Below are 22782 nucleotides of genomic sequence, written 5' to 3'. Positions count from 1 at the left end.
TTAATCAGACTTGTCAAGTGTTGGAAGTTTCTGAGTAGGATTTTTTAAAAAAGTCTACCTTTGTATTCCCATCCCTTTACATAGCATCTGACACAGTAAATGTTTTTTGGCTTCACTTGACTCAGTCTAACACATATTTTGAATTTCCAAGCTGAAAACTCCATCTGGGTGACGACCTAAAATTCACAAACAGTCCTACTAGGGAATATTTGTGCTTCTAGGAGCAGATTGCTGTATACAAAGTCATCCTAGGGAATTGCCCAGGGAGACACAGTTTGTAAGCACCAGAATGTATCTTGGGTACCCCTGACAGGATCCAGCTTCTCTTTAGGTCATTACCCAGAATTTATCTATTAAGCCATCATTAAATTGGGAATTATGTTGATGGCATGAGGTAAAATGGAGGAATTTCTCACACTGACAAAAATGTACAGATCCTTTATAGTTTTATGTATTAACAAAGATAATTTTTTTAAAATGAATTGCACTTATAAAACATCTATATGCAAAGCATTCTTTCTTTTAGCTGACTTTTCCTTTATTTTCTTTTTTTTACTGATACTTTTTTATTTAATAGTTTTTATTTACTATATATATGCATGGGTAATTTTACAACATTGACAATTGCCAAACCTTTTGTTCTAATTTTTCCCCTCCTTCTCCCCTATGCAAAGCATTCTTAATAATATTTATTGCAAATAATATTTAATTCTCACATAATAGCTCTTAGAGAGTATTGCTATTATTATTCCTATTTTGCAATTAAGGAAACTGAGACAAATAAATGTTAAATGACTGGCCCAGGGTCACATAGCTGGTCATTTGAATTCAGACCTTCAAGACCAAGTACTCTATCCACTGTGCCACTTATCTGTCCTAAGACGGGTTCTTGTTTCTGTGTACAACAAAAATCATCCTAGAATCATGAGTTCTTTCAATTTCTTTAAGATATATTAATCAGTTAGTATACATATAAACAGAACTTGTTTAACCATTCCTCAGTTGATTGTTGTAGTGCAGAACTATAAGAAATGATGAGATTGATGATCTTAAAATAATGAGCAGAAGCAAGAGAATGTCATATATAGTAATAGTAATATTGTTATAATAATAACTTTGAATGATTAAGTCATTTTAACTATTATAAATACCCAAATTAACTTTTAAGGACCTATGAAGAAAGATGCTACCATGATCCAGAGAAAGAACTGATAAATAGATGTATATAATGATTTTACATATCTATATATATTTTGTATATATATGCACATGCATACATACACATATTTATGTCTAATGGTAGCCATCATTAGAGTAAGAGGGGAAGGAAGAAAATGAAGGGAAAAAAGAAAGTTACATGATCACTTTATTATTAAAAGAAATAGCAAATTGCATAAAATAGACTTGCAGTTTCACATGCAATTATTATTTTCTATTCTACATTGTTATGAAAATGCTTGTCTTATTTCTTAAGTTCAGAATAAAATAAAATAAATAAATGGAGCAGAATAGAAGCTTCATTTCAAATTGCTTTTATTCATACCAGGACAACAGTGGAGTTAAAGGATGATACAAAATACAGGACAAAAAGAATTTTTAAAAATAACCTATGCAGTGGATAAATTTGACAATATTCTACAGACTAAGTATCAATTATCAGTAATGTTTGGGATCACACCAGTGGATTTTCCAGTGGATGCCTACAGATAAAAAAAGGTATCACAAACAAGAACAAGCTAGAAGTGTGTTTAGCAGTATAAATCTGATAGTGTACATATCAATCCTTGATTCCAGACCAGTTCTGCAAATGTGAGACAAGCTCATGACTGCAGGATCTTCAGAAAAGATTTAGTAATGCATATTTTTCTCAGCAGCTGTAAAGGACAGGTCATTACTAGAGCTAGGTAAGCCAACCAAGGCCCAATCCAATTATATGCCAAGGATAACAAATTGGTTTCATCACAGAAACAGAGTAAACAGCAAAAGAGAAAAGACACTTTAATTGGGTCACTGAGCCAGAAATTCCAGAAATCCCATTGAGTTACAGGTTGACAAAACCCTGTGTAGAACTTTAAATCATGGCAATTTGTCAATAAACATTTATTAAGTGCTACTATGTGCCAGGAACTATATTATTATGAGAGTAATAAGAATCATTTTGCCCTTTGATTAGATAGAAGATAGTTTCTGTGATTTAGCCTATAAGGTATTCACAGAGAAGTAAAATCACTTTATTAAATAAAGTTGTCACTCTTTCCAGGACTAATAGTCTTAGAGAACTGCCCAAAGCACTAAAATGCTAGATTATTTATTTAGGGCTATACAACCATTGGTGTTAAAGAAGTAACTTAAATCCAAATCTTCTAGCTTAGAGACTGCTTTATAATCACTATGTCATTCCAGTACACATACACTCCCCCCCTCTCTCTCTCTCTCTCTCTCTCTCTCTCTCTCTCTCTCTCTCTCTCTCTCTCTCTCTCTCTTTTCTTCTCTCTCTGTCTCTCTTCTCTTTCTCTCTCTCTTCTTCTCTCTTTAACATGTATATTTACACATATTTATTTATTCTATATATCCATCTGTAGTCTCATTTGTATATTCATTAATATTTCAAATTTGTGCTTTGTTAGGTACATAGGCATCTCTTAGTATAGTATGCACACCATAAATTTTCAGCTCTTAGAAGGATGAATTTAAGTATTTCCTTCTGTACTTTGTAGCCTAATAGTTTTTATACCATTAGATATTAACAAATGGGCCTCAGAATAAGTCCAACAACTCAGGACACTGGACAACTCTTTTAAGAGAATAAATCGCCCAAGATGTGCTTTCCTCCACTGGTAGAGAGAATCAAGGGATGCTTCGTGTTAGACCTCTCTATCTCAATAAAATTTCAGCACCCATCCCGGGCTCCCTCTCTTGACTATCTCTAGCCAAGGGCTAACAGTGCCCTTTATGTCTGAAATTGTAAACTGTTGTCTGGTGGAAACTACTTTTCAGTATTTTTTCATTCATTTCAGCTTGATGAGCAATTATGATGAATGAAAAATAAATAAGCTCCTTGAGGACAGGAGGGCAATTTCTTTTTTTATCTTTGAATCCCTTGTATCTAGCAGAGGTCCGGCACTCTATCAATTTGTTGTATTGTATTCTAGGAAGGTGAAGACAATGATAGGGACAGTGCCATTCTTCAGAAAGCATGATGGAAACAAGAATGAATCCTCATCAGGGCTCATCATCCCATAGGGGAGCTCTATAGCCAACTGATGATGATGACACTAATGATAATGATGACAACGATGAGAGCCCTTCATTTCTCAAATAGGCAGGACAACTCATCTGGTTTCCATTTCTTTGGGATATGAAAATGCCTTCTTTATGAAAACTGCTCAACAGGTGTGTTCCTCCCCTCGCTTTCCCCTCTTTTTCACCCACATTCTCTGCAGGGCCAAATGATTTCATTCTTTAGGCAGCAGAGGAATGCAAAAAGAGATGCTGCTTTCTGGGATAAAGCTTTCTATGGAAGAATGGCTGGTTTCCGAACTTGGAGAGAATCCTCTTCCAGTTAGTAACCTTTTGGGTTATCGTATTTTAGGTTATTAGAAATCTAACATTGTTCAAATAATGACAACCACATGAAAACTTCAAAGGGAAATTAATAAGAAATTCATAATGATTAAGAAAATTTCCCAAGTAGTAATGCTAGAACAACAGGTCCGAGAAGACCATTTAAGAGAAATTCTGACCCAGGTTTTTATTGTGGGCATTTTTGCTTTTATTTCCATATAGATTCTGTAAAGAGATAAGTTAATTTGATCAATCTTTATGATTGACTTTAGGAAAGAAAGCTTTGCTATGCTCTTAGAGAAGTGGTTAGAAGGACCCAGAAGAGCCCATCTTCCATCTTCCTGAGCATTTAGTGTTAGAAGGCATCCTCATTTCAAGTCCATTCATTTATTGATTCAGCAAGTAAGTTAGCAAGAATTTTTTCGGTTCCATCTAGTTCCTGTGTTCTGGATGATATGAAGGTAAAATCCAAAGGTCATCATGTCCTAGATATGACAGAGATGTGAACAAGGGCATGTGTGAAATAGTGAGAAAAATGAGAGCTTGAGTCTAGCTCCTGATCATTATAGATGTGGGACCGGAAAGTCTTTACAAAAATCTGCTGGGTGGTAGATGTTCAACTCCATTGGTCTTAGGAGCCCTACTTTGGAATCCTGGCTCTGCATCTTCTTACCTGTAAGACCTTGTGCATACTCCTTGATCTCTGGGCCTCAGTTTCTTGCTCTAAAAAGATGGAAGGAGTATTAGACAACATAGCCTCTAAGATTCCCTTTAGCTTCAAATCTATATTCTCTTGGCCTATGGCTTAGCATACGATCTCATTCTGTTCTATTATTTGCTTCAAATCCATTAAATATCTCTTCTTTGATTGAACCATATCATTTAAAATTTACACACACATATACATAAGCTTCATTGTGAACAACAACAATAACAACAACAATCACAAAACATTTACAATTTTCACATCAAGTACATTTCTCGGTACTATGCCCTTCAATGCGATTTTCACATTAAAAAGGCCTGGCATATTTGGAAAATTGTTTTTTTTTATATTTGACAATAGAAGATCTGAGCACTGTAGAGTTTTTTTTTAAGTTAAAAAATTAAGTGGTTTATCAGTTTATTAATTTCTGATGATTTCTAAAGCTTCACTCCCAGGGTGAGTATGTTACAATATGTATGTGTACATGGCTGTGTGTGTGCAGACATTTTACTTCATGTGTTGAACAGAGTCCATCAGAATTAGGCTGATTATTGACAAACCAAGAGGGGAGAAATTTACTCAGAGAGAGAGGAGTTAGAATAGCCTCCTTTGGGGGGCAGCTAAGTGGTGCAGTGGATAGAGCACTAGTCTTGAATTCAGGAGGAACCGAGTTCAAATCTGGTCTCAGACCCTTAACAAATCCTGGGCAAGTCACTTAATCCCAGCCTCAGGAAAAAAAAAAAAAAAAGGAAAAAAATATATAGAATAGCCTCCTTTGGGAAACTAGTAATAATAATAACAATGATGATATGATTGTGTGAAGTACACACTAGCAAGTGAAAGTGACTTTCCACCATTTCTGGTGGGTTTCAGAAGTGTTGATATTCTCCCAAAACCTCTATCCTATCCCTCAAGGCAGCCATTCTTTTAATGGTATAATGGTATACAATACAGTGATGCTCTGGGCTCAGAAATACATTCAGCCATGATCAGTCTTCTACAGAATCTCTCTGCTTGTCCCTGAATCGCACAGACCCCAACTCTGGGCCAGTGAATGCCTCCTCTCAAGGCCAACGGATGATTCATTTTTGAATGCACCATGATTTGGACGGCCGAGGCTTGGATTTGCCAACCTGCAATAATGGACCATCAATCCGCAAACCAGTTAATTTACAGGAGGTTGTCAAAACTTCTTTTTTTCTTCATTCTCATGAAAAAATACAAGGTCTGGTAGGGACAGAAGATAGATCATAGAATTTTGCAGTTTCAAGTTAATTTTAAAGAAATACAATTATGTTTCCAATTAAAACATGATGTAAAATTGTTAAACAATGTGACAGGAAAATGATCTTTTCAAGCCACAGGCCTAGCTGCCCAAGTCTCTTAAAAATGCATTTCTTGAAGTGATAACTGGGAATTAACTGCAACTGATGAGCAAGAAGGGTGTCATGAGTTTTCCGTGAAAACTTGGGAGGAAATTTACAAAAATGTAATCAACGTGATGAATCCATATTAACCTTCCCCTTCCCAAAAATATAAATCCATTTTTCCCTAATGCAGAGCTGCATTCCCTTTCAGATTACCCCATTTCAAAGGATGGCTCGGATTTCTAAGATGTTAAACCAAGTATCCGGCAGTTTTTGTATATGTAATAAAAGTCTTTAAAATTAAAATAGTAATCCTAAAAAAACCCCACACCAACACATGAAAAATAGAGTCTGACTATAACAAAAGAGAGTTATATAATTCTCCTTGAGTGAAACCTTTCATCTTTGATTTACAGGTTTGAGCCCTCTCTAACTCAAACCACATTGCTGCATATCTTTCAGAGCATGGCCTTCCCTCAAACCTTGTTTAAATTAAGGTTCCTTTTCGATTTCTGAATAAAAGCATGACAATCTTCACTTATTGCTTTAATATATCCTTTGAGTTAGGAAAATATATATTTAACAAAAAGAATACCAATAGGTTTCCAAAGCAATGCTCGGTATTAAATACAGCAAGAAGAATCCTGGATGGTAATATTTCTTTTCAGATGTTTTAGGTGATAGAGCTGCCCATGAAAATAGAATACTGAAAAAGAAAACTTACCCTCTGTGTCACAATATGAGTTGATTTTGAACTCAGAAAATGAATTTCCAATTTTTTTTTAAATCTTCTGACCATAAGGCAACATGTGGAAAGGTCAAGGGTCCACTACTGGTTAAAGGCACAGCCCTCAGTTAATACTAACCAATATGAAATCAAGTAGCTGATGCTATTTTGTAAATAATGACACATTTCAATGATTAAAAAAAAAACTAATCTCTCATCTAAATCCTCCCAAGTTTCATAAATAATGCTCAACCTATGGACTTTAATATGAGACAACAATACAATAATCAAGCCCCATAATTATCTTAAAGTAGAAACGTAATTTAAGAAACATCTGAGCCACAAAGGTGCTCGTATGGGGAAAACTCAGCCAGCTAGAAATATGTGGGCTCAGCAAAACTTGTGGAGCAAAGTATGGGCATCTTAGAAAAATTATTCTTTTCAAAGGAAATGGGAGTCCCTGTGGACCAGAGACTCCAAAGGATTGTCATTGGAAGAATGAGGGATTCTTAAGAAATGGGAAGAAGCTTCCAGCCACCAAAGAAACCAGAGCCCTGCCATCTGTGAGAACCTCGAGTGGGATATGAGTGAAACAGAGATTCCATTTTCCAAAAACATTTTCTTTTTCATACATAATCAAAAAAGAAAATCCCAAATTGCGCCCTACCACAACGCCACCGCCTTGGGGATCTAGATTTTGAAGGAGGAAGCACTTGGCTTTCAGACTAAAAATGCCCTCACCCCATTTCTCTAAAATTTTGACCTCTCACTTGCTAGAATTTGCGAGGGTGTAAAAACAAAGGTACAATATGTTATCTTGTTTGCTCAGAGTTGAAAACAAATCCTGTACACAATTTAAAACCATGTGAAAAAAATTAGCCCATCGAAACCAATTCAGCATGTCTGAAAGAATGCCGTTAGGGCTATCCCCGTCTCTATAATGTGGAGAGTGCCAAGTCCGTGGGCTAGCCCAGGCCCTTTTCTCCTCTGCCCCGGGTTGCCCAGCACATTTAGAGCCCACATGTTGGAGGCCAGCCATCCCTCTCAGGACCGTCGCCTGTAACTTTAGAGTCAGAGTGGTTACACTGGAGGAATCTTTCGGGCCCTTTCAAGTCCGGCCAGGGGACAAGTGAAGTTGCTGTGTGTGCTCTGTGCCCAGTGTTTATATTCCATTCGATGTGTGCCACCCAGGCAGCAGACAAGACATGTCTGAGGGTGCTTGGTTGGGGGTTGGGGGTGGGGAGATACACAATGATGTCACACACAGGAAATACCAGGGAGGGGGAACTTGGCACTTCACAGGGCTGGATCTTCATCCATGGGCTCGCCAGCAGGTCTGTAAAAATAAACAGGCAATCAGAAGAGGGCCGAGGAGTACACAATGACATGGTAGATTTTCATGCATAATCAAAACTGATTTTTCAGCTCTCTCTGATGTTTATTTGTGCTATTCAGCTATCCATAAATAGAGTTTCTTTCCTAGGAAGTATAAACACATGTCAAGTGGAAAAACATTCTCGATCCCGGCAATCACGGCAAACATTCCTGTTTATATTAAAACATGTCAGAATATTTTATAACTCTCGCTTCAGAAAAGCTCATGGTTTCTATCTCGGAGAGTCAAAGATGTTAATTAAAAAAATAATGATAGTATCCTACTGGAGGGACATTCATTCACAAGCTTTTCTGATTCGAAAGATGAGAGCGGCTCACTGGGTCTGGAAGTGGGGGTTCCTCACGTGAGGCCTTGTGCTTCTGGTTTTTCATGACTGGATTGGCGGACTGCCCGCGGCCCTTCAAATCAGATTCTGAATTTGATTAGCAAATCACGGCAAAGCACTCAGAATTTGGACTAGAAATCATCTCTAGGGTTTATCTGGTTTTATTAGGCAGCATCTCGGGCCTTAGCCATTCGGTGAAAACCAAATGCAAGCGCTTCAGATTTTCAACCCAATATTTGACTTGCATATCCTAAAGCTCTGGTGGAGAGGCGGGGCATTGGGGGGGTGGGGAAGGGCTTCAAAGACTACTTTGTGAGAGATGTAGAAACTGGGGCAAAGAGAAGGGAATTTCTTCAGGCCTCCGCAGATGCTTCCTTAAAAATGTTATGCATGCATTCCCCTGATAAACTGAAATGCTGACATGTGCACAGAGAAAGGAAAAAAAATAAGGAAACACACATGTACGCATGAGCTCTCTCACACACATATGCCCACACACAGAGTTACAAACACACACAGCCCCTTATTCAGACTAAACTACTGCTCAGCCCTTCAGCCCAACTTATCCCTTCTGTTCCATCCATCTTGCACATTTCATTTTATTTTATTTTTCAAATTGGGGCTTAGAACACATCTCCAGATTATGTAGGCACTTTTATAGCTTGGAATATTTTTAAAGGAAGAAATTAAAGCATATCAAGTGAAATAATTATTATTGGTAGTGCTGCTGGTAATTTGTTTATTTGTTTCGATGATCATAGAATCTTAGACTCAGAGAGTTTGAGGAGAAAGGAACCTCAGAAGCCATCTGAGTCCTACCCTCTCATTTACAGATGAGGAAACTGAAGTCAAAACAGGTTGGGTGTCTTGCTCACCGGCATTTGGCTAGTACTTGGAAAAATTTAAGAATTTAAACCTGTGTCCTTTGGTTCCAAATCTTGAACACCTTCCAGTTTTCCATGCTACTTCTTTTCAGGTAGATTATATGTACTCATATGCATATATACAGACATACAAATATAGATATGGGTGGATACTTCATTCTTTAAAATTTTGGTTTTAAATCTTAGGTCTTCCCTTTATTAATTATGTGAGCTTGTACATATTACTTGACCTTTTTGAGCCTCAGTTTGCACATCAGTAAAATTAGATGGTTGCACTACATTACTCGAATGTTTTTCCATCCCTAGATATGATGTTATGGTTTTTGTGGCATTGGAAAAGTCATTAAAACTCTTTGAAATGCCAATTTTCATCTAGAAAAATGAGAATATTGGACTTTTAATCAATGAATCCAAAAGCATTTATTTTGAACCTACTACATTCTACTATTTTGCTAGGTATTGGTAAAACAAAGACCAAAATAAAGCCATCTTTGCCCCAAGGAGATGATTTTTATCAGAAGAAACATATATACATGCTAGTGAATATAAATTATAAACCAAAAAAAACCCATATTTGATGTTCTCAAGTCAAAGATCTTGGTAGGGGATGAACATTTTAAGAGGAGAAGGGAGACATATAGTGCCCAAGTGGATTTTCTAAGAAAATTAGTGGTTCTGAGAGATCGAGATAAGAAGTAACTGAATACAAGTCATGGGCTTTTGCACATGCATATACAAAGAAGGAAAATGTAATGAATATAGAAAACAGTAGGAAGGCTTGTTTCATTGGATCAAAACAACTTATGAAGGGGAGTTATGGGTCATAAGTCTGAAAAACTAGGCTAGAACTAGACCAAAAAGGACAACATGATCTCAAAGGTCCCTCTGAGCTTGAAAACTTATGATGAGAGAAGAGATTTATCAAAGCCCCAAATGGACTTCTGTACCATTACTGATAGGTGGATTTAATTAATATATTTCCCATATTTTCTGGCATGGATTTTCTTTTTTCTTTTTTAATTAATTTTATAATTATAACATTTTTTGACAGTACATATGCATAGGTAAATTTTACATTATCCCTTGTACTCCCTTCTGTTCTGAATTTTTCCCCTCCTTCCCTCCACCCTCTCCCCTAGATGGCAGGCATTCCCATACATATTAAATATCTTATAATATATCCTAGGTACAATATATATGTCCAGAGCCAAATTTTGTTGTTGTTGTTGCAAAGGAAAAATTGGATTCAGAAGGTAAAAATAACCTGGGGAGAAAAACAGAAAATGCTAACAGTTTACACTCATTTCCCAGGATTCCTTTTCTGGGTGTAGCTGATTCTGTCCATTATTGTGGCCTGGATTTTTCACAGGTGTTTTTCTAGGATTTGATGATAGGATAAGGATGTACATTATATATCTCAGTTTAAAATTTCATAAAAACTGCATATAGAATTCTAGAAAATAATCACTGAATATTTCTATGTATATAAAGAAAATTAAGGGTAAGAACTAGAAGTCTAAAGACTTTTTTTTTTTTAGTAAATAGTGTGGTATTGAGAATCTATTTTTTTTAAAAGCTGTCTCTTATACCTGGAATGGAAAGTTCTAATTTAGGAAAATAAGAAGCATATTTTTTTAATAAGTAGCTTTTTTGCATTGGGAATTGTGGGTTATATAAAGTTCAGTTTTGTTTTGTTTTTCTTATTTTCGAGGGCAATTGGGAAGCAAATGACAGGTGTGAGTAGGCTGCCATTCATTATAAATATTGAATTATGCACATGGCGAACATACGGAGGAACATGGAAAAGAGTCACTCAAGATAAAGTAATGACTAAGAGGTGACTTTTGTCATTTTAGGGAATGTCTACATGAATAAGATTGCAGATCTCATTGAGACAGTTAAATAGCATGGTGGGTAAAATATGAAACTTGGAGTCAGGAAGTCACTTTTCCTCGAATGCATAAAATGAAGATAATTCTACCCACCTTGCAGTGCTATTGTATAACATTAGATAATATGACATTCATAAATGCAAAGGAAGTTCTCAAGCCATTACCTCTGCTTTTACTTCACTTTATTCCCTTCCCAATTTCAACCTAATGTTAGTCAATTTGAAAGGGCAATTTGAAAATCTATTTTCAAATCCCTTTACTCTTGTCCCATTACTGCTTATTCCTTACCAAACCGCAATCCTATTCTTCACACGTAATACTTCATTTCATAGTTTTTTTGTCTTTGTGCTGTCATTTTCCCCATTTGTTGAAGGCACTCCATTTTTACCTCCACCTCTTAGAATCTGTGTCTTCCTTTAAGACACATTTCAGACACTACCTTCCATCCTGATCTTACCCCATTCTTCACTTGAACTGGGTTATGCAGAGTACAAACCAGATAAATCTTGTATCATGACATCATAGAAAGAGGTCAGTTTTAGGGTCAATAAGCCCAGGTCCCACTACAACTTCTGATACCTTTGGGAACTCTTTAAGATTATGTCTTACAGAGTGTTTATGGACAAATATCATACCAGAAGTTTCACACCCCAGTAAAATCAAAGGGTTAGTACAAATAGAACAAAAGCAAATCAGGGAGGAGCAATAATGATTGAGTGGAGTCAGGACCTCATGGAGAAGATGGAGACTTGAGTTGAGCCTGGAAAAATGCTTAGTATAATAAGGTATGGAAGTGTGAAATGGTGTACAGTCTGTTCAAAGCAAGATAGGTGATGGAAAACAGCAAGACAAAATTCTGTTAGAAGCATAGATAAGTGGTACAAAATATAGCTATAAAGAGACATTGGGGCCAAGTTGCATGGGGTTTCAAATTATAAACAAAATGTTCGTATTTTGACAATCAAAGCAACCTGTTGTTCCTGAAAAATAATTTACATTACAAATGTGTAGAGATTTCTTGGTCTCTTCAGGTTAAGAACAGTAGTTTATAAACAGAACATATGAAAAGGAAAGGAAAACAGTGTTAGCAAGAGGTATGGAAATACAGTAAGGGTCATATATATGAGATGATCTGGGGCTTCATCTGCATCATGGAAGTGAAGATATTTAAGCCACCTTTTGCATATATCTGGTGCTGCTGGTCTACTATACAGCCTGGTTATTTTTCATGAGGTTTGTGGTATAGTGGATGAGCAGATGTGGTAGAAAATGGTCACATGTCTCCAAACTGATTGGTAGTGGTAGGGGCTTGGTTTTCTGTCCTAACTTGATTTCTTGTGTTTTTTTTTCTCTGAAACTCAATTAACATGCTAAGAAAAGAGATATGGAGGTCTTGCTGATTTGTTTGTACTCTTTTAGATATTGGAAACAGAGCTTCCCATGCTAATGCAGAATTTTGGCATAAAGTATGCAGAATTTTGGCATAAAGTAAGAGCATCGAAGATGGGTAGAACCAGGAAGATACATTCTTTAATTTCATCCTGATCCCTAGTCCTTGGGAGTTGGGGATTATCAATGAAAGGCATAGCAAGACATGCATCCCCTAATGAAAGTAAAGGAAGGAAGTGGTTAATACAAATAAATAATAAGAAGATAACAGAAGGGTGAATGGAAAATAAAGTGATTTGGAAACTCACTGTAATAGTGATTCTACCTTCAATGTATTTCCAATATTAATCTCTGAATATAAATTGTTGGATATAAATAAATTGTTGGATAAATAATAATAAATCCCTTTATATTGTGTTTATTATTCACAAAATTCTTTATAAAATTAACTAATTTGAGCAAGACAACTGCTTTTGGAGGCAAATACTGTAGATGTTTTTATCTCCATTTTGCAAATAAGGGACTTGACAAAGAAGTAAAGCCCCTTGGCTAAGATCACACCAATGGTAAGTGTTAGACTTAGGATTCAAACTCCTGAGTCAGCATTCAGCCTCTCATATCATTACATCACATCACATCAAGACCACAGAACTTTACAGTTTTGTGTAAAACATGACATATTTTTTAGAGCTAAATTTAACCCCAAAACACTTTATGCCCATCCACAGACATGAAGAAACCAAATAGTCTGAAAAAAACTAGGCAATGGGATTGGGTATGATGGTGGATCAGGAAGGAGAACCCTTATAGCAAATACATCACCTAGAGTTAATTGAAGGAGAAGAGAGTTGTAATGGTTTTCCCTGTTCCTAGGCTGTCATAAGATTGGCCATATTTTACATATAATCCAGGCGATCTCAATACTGCCATGAAAAAAGTTTATAACATTTTCATAGTGGATTTTGTTGGATTAGAAAAATATAGCTTTGCAGTGATAGCAGGGCAAAACTAATTTTAATTGTAAGTGCTACTATTCTCTGTAGAAAACCGTGCTCAATTCTTATAGATACAGCTCTCTAAAGGATTATGTTTTTTAACCCTGTCTTTTTTTCCTAGGAACTTTAAGTGCATTTGCTTTTAATAACAATTATTATATCCTCACAGAAGCAAAAAGAGGATAATAAGTCATGGTTATTAATGCTTTGGGAAGCTTACCTTCCTGACTTTCTTATTCTTGTCTCCATATGCCCATTGCCTCAAACAAGGACTGCCCACAGTAGGAGCTTAATAAATGCTTGACCTGGCAACACAAATACTAGGCATATGACCACAAAAGAGCAAAAATAGAGGGAAATGACTATATATTCACATACCAAAGCCACATCTTTTGCTTTAACAATGAACTGGAAACAAAATAGATGTCCATTAATTAGAAAATGGCTGAGCAAATGATGGTATATAATGAAATATTCTTACAAAATAAGAAAAGACAATGGGATAAATTGAAAGGAACCTGGGGAAACTTGTAGAAATTGATGTAAAGTGAATGAAAATAATTAGTAGAACAAATTTCTAAATGACTACAAAAATAGAAAGGAAAACAACTGAAAAAGACTGAAAAACTTTATCAATATGATGTCCAATAATGATTCCCAATGATGAAGTATACTTCTTATTTCTTGAAACAGAGGACTAGAGATGCAAAATAGCACATTAATTGTTAGACATACCCAATATATCAATTTGTATTGCTTATTTAGTTAAACATATTTGCTTTAAAGGAGGACCTTTATTCGGAAAATTGGAGAAAGCTGAAAGGGAGTGTCAGGAAGTAGAAACAGTTATGGGTGAGAATAAAGAAAAAGTACATCCATAAAACAATTAAAATACAAAAGTGAAAAGAAAAAAGTCAAGGAAAGAGATAAACAGGGCAGAGTTAGTATTATAATGTTGAAATTGAGATCTTTTGAACAAAATTAAGTTGAATCAATTGTCAGTCATTCCATATCCATTTGTTAAGGATTTTTTCTGTTCTTCATTGTATATGGAAATAATAATTTTTTTGTATTTGTGAAATTCAAAAATGCTTATTTGTTGAAATTAAATAAGACTGCTACCATCATTATTCATTTTAATTACAATGAAAAATGGGATCATCTATGATTCCCATCAAAAGCCATTCTTCAAAGGATAGCACAGAAAAATCACAGAATTGAAGACAATAAAATCTGAAAATTAGAAGAGATTTCAATAGACATTAATTTCAACTCTTAAAAGGAATCCCTGCCATGTTTTAGCATTTGTGGAGTCCCAAAGAAGTCAACTATGCTCTGCTTGAAGACTTCAATGGAAAGATCCAGGGTGATCATTCCCTCTTGCACTATTCTTGTTCATAACTCTTTTCTGACATCTAGCCTAAATGGACTTCTTTGCTATCTCTATTCATTGTAGCTGATTCTGTCTTCTGAGTCCAAATAAGTCGCCTTTTAGAGATTTGAAGACCGCTACCATATCCACCTTAGGCAAGTGTGATAGAACTAGATTAGAAACTAAGTCCAAATAGACCTCAGATACTTATTAGCTGTGTGACCCTGAGGAAATTATTCATCTCTATCAGTTTTTTTTTTATCTGTAAAGTAGGAACAACAACAGAATTTATGTCCTAAACTTGTTGTGAGGATCTAATGAGATACTGGTACTAGTAAAGTATTTAGCACAGAGCCTGGCACATATAACGCTTAACAAATAGTTCTTTCCTTCCTGTTCTCTGAGATTTCTTATCTCCATAATAAATATGCCCATTCTTTCATTTAATCCTCCTATTTCATGATCTTAAATCCTTTCCACATTCTGCTTGTCTCTTTTGGATGCTCTTCAGTGAATCAATGGATTTCTTTATTTATACTGTTGTACTTCAGTCTTTCAGTGATCCGACTCTTCAATGACAGGTCCTTCTATCATCCACTATTTTTAAAGCCTGTCCAAGCTCATGTTCACTGCTTTTATGATACTCTATCCATCTCATCCTCCTTTTCCTTTCAGTTTTACTCTTTCTCATCATCAGAGTCTTTCCCATCTTTTCATTATGTAACCAGAGTATTTAAGCTGCAGCTTCAGTGTTTGATCTTCCAGTGGAAAGCCTGAATTAATTTCAGTAGTGACTGATATGACCTCCTTGCTGTCCAAAGAATTCTCAAAGGTCTTCTCCAGCACCATGAAATCAAAAACATTGATTTCATGGCACTCAACTTTCCTATAGTGCAATTCTAACAGCCATATATTGCTACTGGAAAACCATAGCTTTGAATATAGGGACCTTTGTTAGCAAGGTGATGAATCTTCTCTTTAGACTGCTGTTCATGTTTCTCTCATCTTTTTTTCCAAGGAGCAAGCATTTTTTAATTCATGACTGCAGTTGCCATCTGCACAGATATAATATCAAGAACTCAATGCAACGCTCCAGATTTAGTTTGATGAAAGTAAAGTACCTTCACCTCCATATTTCTGGAAGCGAGGATCTTTTTTAATATAGTTAAATAATACATTAGGTTTTTATTTGTTTATTTTTTAATTGCCACATCTCACCATTATCCCATATTGAGCTTGTGTTTTTCAAAATAGCTAATTTCTCTCAACGTTTTACCATTTTGTACCAGATTGATTTTTTGTGCCCAAGTATAAAACTGCATCTATTCCTATTGCATTTCATCTTATTTTATTCATTTAAAATTTTAATTTAATTTTATTTTCAGATTCACATTTTCTCCCTCCAATCTTTCTTCTTCCTCCATCAAGACAGGTTACAAACAGATATAGTCAAGTAAAACAAATTCCCAATTGGTCATGTCCCTTCCCCCAAATAACATGGCAGTCTGTCCTCTAAGTTCATCATTTCTCTATCAATTGATAGTAGCATTCTTCAATTTCTATCTTGTGGTTAGCCATTAAGCTGATGAATGTTTTGAAGTTTTTCAAAATTGTTTGTTGTTGTTGAATTATTGATACTAGTTTAGAAATTGTTCTCTTGGTTTGGTTCATTTCATTTTCCATCAGCTATATGCATCAGCTCATAATGATGTTCCCAGGTTTCTCTGAAAGCAAGTCCTTCATTATTTCTTACAGCACAATACTGTCCAATCATATACATACCCTATAACTTATTCAACTGTTCCCCAATTAATGAGCATCCTGAAGTTTTTAATTTTTGCCAACATAAAAAGAGTTGATTTATTCATTTTTGTATATATGGCTCTTTTTTTCTTTTTCTTTGATTTTTTTTAGCATACAGACATAGTAGTAGTTTTCCTGAGTTTTGCTGCACAGTTTTATAGCTTTGAGGAAATAAATTGCTTCATGAAATTGCTGGAGTAACTCAGCACCACATTAATACATTGATATGCCTGCTTTTCCATACATTCTCCAGCTCTTGTCATTTTCTCTTCTTTTCTACTAAGTCATTCTGATAGGTATGAGGTGGAATGTTTGAATGATTTTTGACTTTTGTTTCTCCAAGTATTAGTGATTTCTATATTTTTTTTTCTTGTTGCTATTGAGAGCTTGAGTTTTCCTCTCTGAAAACTGCTTATATGTATCCTTTGGCCACTTTATCAATATGTCCCCTATTGATAATTATATTTAGGTTAATGTCAAAGTTTGTTAAGATCATTTTTTCAGCATGTTTTCTATTCCTTCCAGCTTTGTGTCAACAAGTTTCATGAGTGCACCATTTAAGCCAAATAATTATTACATTATTAAATTATTAAAATGTCCAAATGAAAAATATCCAAATAATTAAAGAAAATAATTAAATAGGCCAAGGACAGATTCCTGGGGTATACCATTGAAGACTTCTTGTCAGACAACTGACAGTGAATTTACTAATAACTATTATGAACCTGGCCATCAAACAAGTTATAAAAGCATCTGATTTTTTTATTATCTAAACCATATTTTTCCCTCTTCTCCAGGAAAATAATGAGTTATTTAATCAAAACTCTACCTAAACTCAATATACACTACATTTTCAGCATCCCATCATAAACTAGTCTAGTAATTTTGTCATAAAAGGAAATGATGTCAATCAGGAACAATCTATACTTGATGAATCCATGCTGGCTCTTTGTAATCCATGGCTCTCCTTCTGGATGCTCAACAATGATCTCCTTAATAATCTCTTTTAGAATTTTTCCTTTGTTCATTGATAGAAAATTAACTATTTTTGGTACACGAATCTTATGTAATATTACTGAGCTATAAGAATTGGTGAATATAAAGATACAAAGATATAAAGAATACAAAGAAAGAGGAGCAAATTTATATGAATTGACAGAGAAAATAATTTGAAAATGAGGGAAAACCTAAACCTGAATGTTTAATAATAATAAGCAAGCTTTGCCAATCTCATGAAACATAAATAAGAATGAGCCTCCTACTCTTGTTTGCAGAGACGTGGCATTTTGCAGGTGGAAAATTACATTTATTGATGGGCTTGATGTGCTGATTAGTTATAGTGAAATGCTTTTTTCCATCTCTCTTCAGTTCTTTTATTATACTAAATATTTCTGGGTTGAGTAGGGAAGAGGTATATTGGGAAGTGGAGGTAATATGGAAAACAAAAGATAATAAAAATGTAAAACAAATAACTCCGGATCTTATGAGGACATCTGGAGATTCATTCAGAACAGGAAGAGGTAGGATTTCTTTTAAGGATTATCTGTTTGGAGCTGGAAGGAATATTGGTGATTTAGAGGTGATTTAGTCCAACTGCCCATTATAAATGAGGAAATTGAGGCCCAAATAAAGTTAAAAGACCTGCCCAAGGTCATAAAAGTAGCAAGTGGTAGAACCATAATTCATCTTCCATTCTTCTACCTCTAACCCTCCCCACTCTTTTTTTTCTGTATTCTGCTGAAACCGACCTGCCACATTTTTCTTTTTTCTTTTTCTTTTTTTTTTGAGATTCTTGTCCCTGAAAATATTTGTTTTTAATAATAGCTTTTTATTTGTCAAAATGCATATAAAGATAGTTTTCCCACAACCCTAACCCTAACACTAACTCACCCTTGTAAAACCTTGTGTTCCAAATTTTGCTTCTTCCTTTCTCCCTCCCCCTTCCCTAGACAGCAAGTAATCCAATATAGGCTAAAAATGTTCAATTCTTCTAAACATATTTCCTCATGTATCATGCTGCACAAGAAAACCAGATTAGAAGGGGGAAAATGAGAAAGAAAAATAAAACAAGCAAATAACAACAAAAAAGTTGAAAATACTATGTTTTGGAGCAGCTAGATGGCACAGTGGATAGTGTCAGCCCTGAAATCAGGAGGACTTAAAATCAAATCCAGCCTCAAACACTTAATATTTCCTAGCTGTGTGACCAAACCTGGCCAAGTCACAACCCCAATTGCCTCAGCAATGAAAAAAGAAAGTATTATGTTGTGATCCACATTAAATTCCAATATTTCTCTCTCTGGTTACAGATGGCTCTCTCCATCACAAGTCTATCAGAATTGATCAGAATCACCTCATGATTGAAAGGAGCCAAGTGCATCACAGTTGATCATTACATGATTTTGTTGTTGCCATGTATAAGTCTCATATAAGTCTCTCCAGGCTTTTCTGAAATCAGCCTACTGATCATTTCTTATAGAACAATAATATTCTGAGTATACTTTCATTCTTTCATGTTTATGGACAAGATAGTTTCTTCTGACAACAGGCTATCTGGATCCAGAATGACATTTCCACCCTAACATTCCTTTTATATAAAAGTAATTATTTTCCCATGGGAAATATTTCATCAATACATCACTTAGTGTCAAATCCTTCCACGTGATTCAGTAAGAAAGCATTATCCATATTGAAACAAATACTTCTAAATCAGATTTGAAAATACTGATCATCTTCTTCCCAGCTTTCAACTTGATATACAAAGAATCAGGGAAGCTGGAGTTGAAACAAAATTATTTATTTCCAGAAACATAGAGCTCACTTTGGTTTTCTGGAGCTATATGTCTTAGATTCCAAGAATAAACTCTAAAATGACATTGACTTTTCAGAGAAGGAGACAAAATCATGCTTACCTAAAATCAGTTAAGTTGATACTGTCATTAGGAAATGGTAATTCATTAGCCTGTTGCAAACAGTGACCAAGCAGACTTGCCTTATAAGACATACTCCATCCATTTATTTATTTATTCATTCATTCATTCATTTATTTATTTATTTGTTTGTTTGTTTATTCATTCATTCATTCATTCATTCATTCACTTACTTTCATTCATTCATTTATTTATTGATTTATTTGTTTGCCTGAGGCTGGGGTTAAGTGACTTGTCCAAGGTCACACAGATAGGAAGTGTTAAATATCTGAGATCACATTTGAACTCACATCTTCCTGAATTCAGGGCTGGTGCTCTATCCACTGTGCCACCTAGCTACCCCAACCCCATTTATTTTACTGACTACATAGATGAAAGTGATTTTGCCCAGAGTTCTTTACTAGGATGTTCCTTTTTTTTGAGGTGGAAAGCTATTACTATGGAATTTGGCATTTTTGGTTGATTAGTGGATTTGTTTTTGTGAACTGCTTGCTCATCTGAATCCTTCCTCATTCCTCTTCCTATTTTCCTTCACTACTTTACAACTACCTTCTCAAACTGCCATTTTCATGACTACTTCTCCTTTCCACATGACCCCTTGACCACATATGCATTTTAAAAATCTAGGCTTCTAATCTTTTCTATGGAAATAAAAGCTGACAATCTTGTCATTTTCCCCTTTCCTACCCAAAAGAAAATTAAAATGAACTCAAAAATTTCTAATAGGCATTAGCCAGTAGCATTACATCCTTTATTCATCAGTGGTAAAATGATTCTGATATGTATTGGCCAAGAAAAGAATGAATTTGCTCTAAATCTTAGCATCGAATGAGTCATGTCATTCCAAACTTCAACATAGTTGGAGAGTATTTCCTATAAAAAGTGCCTAGCTTTCTCTTCTGCATTCATTGCGTTCTTTTAAAAAAACATTTTTCAAATTATGCCACATGATTTTAAACGCCACATTTGTTACCAAATTTAGGCATTTTTTATTTATGTCATTTTGAAATCAATGGATCTTATTTTCAGGAGATGGAACATCCTAGTATCCTGATCATCAAAAACAGTTGACTCTTTTCTCAGTATGGGCCAGCCAAAATAACTACAACCTTGGCCTCCCTTATTTTTAGAACCCCATTTTCCTCTTCAGATGAATGGAATAGATAGTCTAGCTTCAATTTCTACTTGTGTTTTTGTATTTTTCCATCTCTTGTGAGAAAAAAAAACTTAAGAGTTACAGAAAATATTTCAAGGAAAGTCATTAGAAAAATAAAAGTAACCAGCATTACTGCATCCCTTTGTCTAGAACAAATACATGGAAATGATCCCTATGTGGGTCAAGTCACCTTGCATTTATTTAACGTAGGTTATATGTGCTAAAAGCAGATAGTGTGAGGATTCTCTGCCACCTTTGCCTTCAGATGACCTTGGGAAATCACTTGGCAATGAGGTTGGACTTATGGCACAGCCAGACATTGCCAGCAAAATCTTCCATTAACATAGTGATCAGCAAGCAAAAATGGATGAGTGCTTGGCACACAGCAGGAACTTAAGTAAATGCTGGCGGACTGAAGCACTGACCCAGGAAATCCAGCATCCATTACGTCCAACTAGGGCTGAGGCTTTAGGTTACCTGTGACTGCTGTGTGTCTTATAATCACTAATGATTTTAAGCTGTGCAATTGAATGTACTGAACTAATTACAATGCATTTCAGTCAAGTTTGGATTTGGCTTTCCTTCTCTATATTAATAGACTTCTAAATTATAACTCCTCAATTCCAGCTCTAGCAGATGTTATGGTTACCTCAGTTTTACAGCCCTCAGATGACAGACAACTCACTGGATTTGGCCATAAGAATAATTACAGTGCCTTTGGATTAGAAATTTGGGTTCAACCCCAAGCCCGGAGTAGCAGGGGGTTACTTCATCTAAAATAAGTTTGTTCTCATGGGCTTTTTGCCTATACTGAGATCTCTTCCAATATGTTAACATAGAGCATTTGATTGTAAGGCGGATCTCCTCTTTGAAACTGGTTATGGTTTAAAAAAAGAGCCGTATTGCAATGAAAAGTCTTGCTAAATGCATATGCCCATCTTGTGTCTTTAATCTATTTCCTGAGCAGAACAAGATGTGGAGTTCGTTGAGCTCCAAAGAGCTAAAAACAACTAAGATGAAGAAAGCCAATTTTTTTTCTTTTCCTTTTTTAAAACATTCATAGATCCATGGGAGAAAAAAATTCAAGCTATGCTTTTTTGTTACAGAATTTTTATATGACTAATGAGAATATGAGAAACTCAAAGAACACAGACTGCATGTTACATCCAGGGTAATTATGTGATCTTGACCTTTACAAAAGTGTGACCTGACCCTGTGTTCCCAAAGGCTGTGCCAATGGATCCCAAGCTCTGGTAGGCCCAGTTCAATTCTGGAAACATTTCAAATACTGGGTTTTGGCATTAGGAGGTAGGGATAAAAACAAAGCCAGTCCTTGCTTTCAAGAAGCTTATACCTTAATTGAAGGCAACATATTATATGTTAGTAATTAAGAAAATGATTTTGTTCTTTCAGAATGACTTTCAAGTTATTCTAAATATAATTTATATGCACATAAGAATATAAATTCCTTGAGAACAGGGACCATATCTTTCTCTGTTTTTATATACTCAGCATTTATCTATGCTATAAGTGCATCAACAATCAAAGGCCTATTATTCCTTTTTTTTTTCATTTAGTTACTCTTTTTTTCTATGAATTTACCTCAAAAACCTAATCATTTGGAAAACAAAGTTAAATCAAAATTGTGTTATCTTCACAAGAACATGTGTTTATTTTTTTTAGGGAAGCATGGTTTTGTCCATTCAATGTAATATAGGGCAGTCCTGTGGGGTTTTAAGATTGTTTACTTTATGAATTGGAGAATGGTTGGGTAAATTATGGTATATGAAGATTTTTGGATATTATTGCTCTGTAAGAAATGACCAGCAGGAGGAATACAGAGAGGCTTGGAGAGACTTACATCAACTGATGCTGAGTGAAATGAGCAGAACCAGAAGATCATTATACACTTCAACAACAATGCTGTATGAAGATGTATTCTGATGGAAGTGGAAATCTTCAACATAAAAAAGATCCAATTCACGTCCAGTTGATCAATGATGGTCAGAGACAACTACATCCAGAGAAGGAACACTGGGCATTGAATGTAAACTGTTTGCACTACTGTCTTTTTACCCAGGTTACTTATACCTTCGCAACCCAATTCTTAATGTGCAAGAAGAAAATTGGATTTACACACATATATTATATCTAGGTTATACTGTAACACATTTAATATGTATGGGATTGCTTATCATCTAGGGGAGGGAAGGGAAAATTTGGAAATTTGGAAAAATGAATACAAGGCATAATGTTGTAAAAAAATTACTCATGCA

General features: G+C 35.2%; 1 protein-coding gene across 1 annotated transcript in view; it reads right to left on the bottom strand.

The window, feature by feature from the left end:
* Positions 1 to 1536: 1536 nt before the first annotated feature.
* The window catches only part of HDAC9 (histone deacetylase 9), a 697702-nt gene continuing 676456 nt past the window's right edge, over positions 1537 to 22782 (bottom strand). Inside the window, 1 exon segment of the mRNA XM_074268892.1 lies at positions 1537 to 7700. Coding sequence (XP_074124993.1) covers positions 7661 to 7700 — 40 coding nt within the window. The 3' untranslated portion in view covers positions 1537 to 7660.

This window comes from Sminthopsis crassicaudata, chromosome 5 (genome assembly GCF_048593235.1).
Source record: "Sminthopsis crassicaudata isolate SCR6 chromosome 5, ASM4859323v1, whole genome shotgun sequence".
Taxonomy (NCBI): Eukaryota; Metazoa; Chordata; class Mammalia; order Dasyuromorphia; family Dasyuridae; genus Sminthopsis; species Sminthopsis crassicaudata.
This window is presented reverse-complemented; position numbering and strand designations above follow the sequence as displayed.